We start from the raw sequence: 4,480 nt of genomic DNA, 5'->3' as shown, positions 1-4,480 counted from the left end.
TCTTTCTTGTCTTGTTTATAAGCAGAACATATTGAAAGGTGGTCATTTGAATAATTTTTATCAAAAAATTATATATTGAATATTCTTTGTAGAAAATTATAGTGTATATAAAAATGATATTGTATGTAGATCAAAATTACTTCTTAGAGTTTCAAATATGGCTTCAAACAATCCACACATGTTTCACGTGACAAAAATATGTTTTGTGGCTTTACTATTATAATAGGTATAGTTCGATTATCATATGTGAAATTTACCCTATGTGATGTATAATTTACCATAGAACTTAAAAATCAAGAAATATAAATTGAATAGTGAAGGAAAGATTATATACTATATATAACTACCACGCTAATTTAGTTATTTATATCGATTTGTAAGTAAATTTTAGCTAAAAAATAATAAATAAAAATAATCTTTTGTATGGAAATAAGAGATCAAGCTAAATTACACAATTCACTTTCCCATAGCAAAATAAAAATATTCATTATGAATCATATTAAGAGGCATAACAAAATGCCACTTAAATTCCTATATAAACATAGAGTAAAAGAATAATAATCTAAAATTACAATTTTTCCCTCATTAGATGAGCATGATCATTTTTCTTGGGATTCCAAATAGGGACTGAACAATCACGTTGACGCCATAATACTCGAAATTATATTTTTAATTAATTTGAATTAGAGCCACGTGGGGTCCACACCTCATCTAGGGCTTCTATAGTGGAAGATTATTGATCAAATGCAAGTATTTTATTTTTGGTTTTCATTGGGTAATTTAAATACACTAGGAAGAGTTGATTTCCAATTTATTTGTTCAATTAAGGCCTATGTATTTCCTTCCTCTGAAAAAAATTCCTCTAGTTATTGGGGATTGGTAATTAACTTCACTCTCCAAACACCTATATATATGAAATAATTAAAAAATCAAAAGAATTAAGAATAAAATTTCTGAGGCGCAAGAATAACTTTCTTTAAAGAGATATTATTGGTATATTATATGGTATGTTGCCTGGATTCTTTGAAAATGTTGACAGGTGTGTGTCAGACTTATTTTTAGAAAATCTGATACGAGAATGACAATATTTTTGGATAGTCTGAACAACATAGATTATATGAGGAAATGCAATAAAGCCATTGTATGCGCTCCCTGCATATATATATATATATATATATATATATTCTTGAAGTGTACTCACCACTTTTATAAGTCAGAAATCCTTGTAAATCTCATCATTCTTTTGTGTATTCACCACAAAATTAGGAAATGTAACTGTGATATCCCTACAAAATAACAAAACTTATCTTGTGAATTTTGTAAAATGACAAGAAAATTTATAATAGCTAAGTTCACTTATATTAAATTGTGATGATTAAATTTTTTTTTGACTTTATTATATTATATTTTTATAAAAGGTAAAGTATATATAGTGAATTAGGATTAGAGAATTACTTGAGATATGGAATTGTCATATTTTTCAACAAAGATGGATTATGAGCTACAAAATTATTCCACTCTTCTATATCTATCTTTCCATCCCCTTTAGAATCTGCTTCTTCAATTGTCTTCATCCACAAAAAAAATTTAATTAGCACTAAATATGGGTTAGTTAAGAGTATAAATACTATATGATAATGACAATATTCTCAGTAAGTTGCAAGTAATTAAATAATATAGTAATTACTTACTCGCATCAGGTATTTATATCAAATTAATAATTTAATATTATTATAATTAAAAATTAAAGTGAAAATACATGTCACTTAAATCAAATGTACATGTGAATAAATTAAAAGATACGACTTATATTCACATATTTGGTGTAAACACCCTGTAAGGATAATTTTTAGCTAATAATTGGCAGTACAAAAGAAATAAGAATAATTAGTGACAAACAACTTTTGTTACTGAAAAGCAAATATTCCTCGCTAATTTTATTTAATAGGATTATTGAAAAATTTTGTTAGCTACGACTTATGTTGCGATAAATTAGCGACGAATTTCGTAGCATATATACCTTGTCGATAATTACTTCAACTATATCATCAGTGAGTATCAATTCTGACTCATATAATAGCCCAAAAATAAGCTCCTTCACCTAAATTCAAGAAAAAAAAATCAGAAAATTATCTTAGTGAAATAAATTAAGGCTTATCTAGCTTCTATTAATAAAAAATATCATATTGTATAAAATAATGAAATATTCATTTACCTCTTTATGTCCAATAAAGCCTGTTTGCCATATATCATATAGTTTAAATGCAACTGCAATGAGAGACCATAATCTCAATTTATTGGTACGACGAATTTATTTTTATTTTTAAATCTGATTATTATTATTATTTTGGTTTTTTAAATGATTTGTTAAGGAGAGTGAAAAATATTTCCTAGAAAAGCTAGCGTCTAGCAAATTGGATAGAGTCTGATGAAACTTTTGAGTATTATATATTAAAGATCGATAATAATAATAATATATGTCTTAGTGTCCGTTTGGATTGACTTATTTTAAGTGCTTTTAAGCCAAAATAACTTTTAAACAGTTTTGAAGTGTTTAGGTAAAATTAAAAAGTGCTTATAAGCACTTTTTTTAAAGCCAAAATAACAAAAATAAGCCAAAAGTCATAAGTTAGAAATCCTAACTTATGGCTTTTGGCTTATAAGAATAAAGAAAGTCATCTTTTGTGAAAAACGTTTTAGAAAAAAAATATTTTCTAATAATCAAACATTAAAAAATAATATTTTTCTTACCAGCAATTTTTTCTGCTTGAGAAGCATCCGGATGAAAGATGCTTAATGTACGGATAAATTCCTCAACGTCAATTAGCCCATCCTTGTTAGAGTCAAACAAGTTGAACATCTACACGTATTACACGAGTTTTACGAATTTAACTGAATTCATTATTTTTAAAAATTCGAGTTATATATGCATATACAAATAATAACTCTAATGTGTTGTATAATTATAAGATTATGTTTATTAATTTGAATCTACTTACTCTATATTATACTTGCTCTAAATTTAACACACGTTCTCCTAACTCCATATGCAACTAAACTTATTGCAAGTGGTTTGAATTATGTCATATATTTATACATATTCTAGATTCTGAATTCACCTCTATTGCACTATAATATTGGCTCATTAAACTATAGCTATGATCGGTATGCTTTAGAAAAAAATGTACATATCGGAAGAATAAGGGTCATTGCAATATAGGATCGGATCTAAGACAAGTTCCACATGTTCAACTGAACCTATTACATTCCATTCGAATTATAAATACCAAAAAAAAGAGAGTAAAACATGTTATATACCAAGATAATGTTCATTCTGAATTCACTAACTTTAAATCTTGAATTCGTCAATCTACCGTAATAACATGAGCTAAGTAGAAGTTGGCTCACCCTGTCTGAAAACAGTGAATGCTTCCTGTTATCTCTGAATAATCCAAGCTGGAACTCTTCCTGTAACAAAAATAATGTTAACAATTTTTTTAAAAAGAAATTGAGAATTAGACTTTTAATTATGATTAAATATATAATTAAGGAAAAAATTATAAGAAAGAAATTAGAATTAGTACTTTGCTAATAAAGCCATCATTGCAAATTGAACAACTTAATTTTCTGAAGAGTTCAGTCAATGACTTCACATCTTCCAAAGAAACTGCAAATCACAAAATAATATTTTTTTTCAGTCATAAAATAAAGTTAATGTTAAGATGATGATAATAATAATAATAATAATAAACAAAAAATAAATAAAAAAGGAGGAGAAAATTACAATGTGTTTGTACTGCTAGTAAAGCTTGATCTTCATTTATTCTTTCTTGTTTCCTTATAGCACAACCCATTTTATGATATTTTTGTGTTGTAAAGGCTACCCCCTTCTCTCTCTATACTAGGGTGGGGAGGCCCGTGCCAAGCACGGGCCCAATAGTAAAAATATTATGGTTGTAACAATATTGTAATATTAATGAATCAAGGGTCAGGGCGTTTGTAGAAGATAGATAATATGATCTATTATATTATGTACTATTAGCAAATATATTTTAACTTATTTGATAGAAAATATATTCTTCCTCATTTAATAGATGTAAAATTTGTGAAGCTTTATTTTTTTTCACAATCTTCATATTATTAAGACAAATAATAATATTACGATTAAACAACAAAGTAAATATAAAATTAATCAAAAATATTTAATTTAAATGATCGCGCGAAGTGCGGCCAAGTTCTCTAATTTAAAACAAAAAGTAAAATTTAAATGGGTCTACTATAGAATTCCTAGAAATCCAACTTGAAAAATTATGTTAAAAATGGAAAATAAAAAGTGAAATAAATTTAATTGAGAGTTATCCTTCGTCTGTCCCATTTTATGTGAGACTTTTTATTTTTCGAGAATCAAATAGTTTAAGTTTAACCATAAATTTGCGTATGATATCTTAATTTTTTAAATATTTTTTGGAGAAATTAGATA

The 4,480-nt window shown here is 26.3% G+C and overlaps 1 protein-coding gene across 1 annotated transcript; it reads right to left on the bottom strand.

Moving 5' to 3' along the window:
* Nucleotides 1-1,199: 1,199 nt before the first annotated feature.
* Nucleotides 1,200-3,860, bottom strand: LOC102604308 (calcineurin B-like protein 4). Its single transcript, XM_006352243.2, has 8 exons — nucleotides 3,785-3,860; nucleotides 3,585-3,667; nucleotides 3,409-3,468; nucleotides 2,752-2,860; nucleotides 2,216-2,268; nucleotides 2,021-2,101; nucleotides 1,456-1,568; nucleotides 1,200-1,286 (listed from the first exon to the last, which is right to left on the bottom strand). The coding sequence occupies exons 1-8, from the start codon at nucleotides 3,852-3,854 to the stop codon at nucleotides 1,214-1,216; spliced, it is 642 nt and encodes a 213-aa protein (XP_006352305.1). The 5' UTR covers nucleotides 3,855-3,860; the 3' UTR covers nucleotides 1,200-1,213.
* Between the last annotated feature and the right edge of the window lie 620 nt (nucleotides 3,861-4,480).

Source organism: Solanum tuberosum, unplaced genomic scaffold (assembly GCF_000226075.1).
Source record: "Solanum tuberosum cultivar DM 1-3 516 R44 unplaced genomic scaffold, SolTub_3.0 scf00147, whole genome shotgun sequence".
NCBI lineage: Eukaryota > Viridiplantae > Streptophyta > Magnoliopsida > Solanales > Solanaceae > Solanum > Solanum tuberosum.
This window is presented reverse-complemented; position numbering and strand designations above follow the sequence as displayed.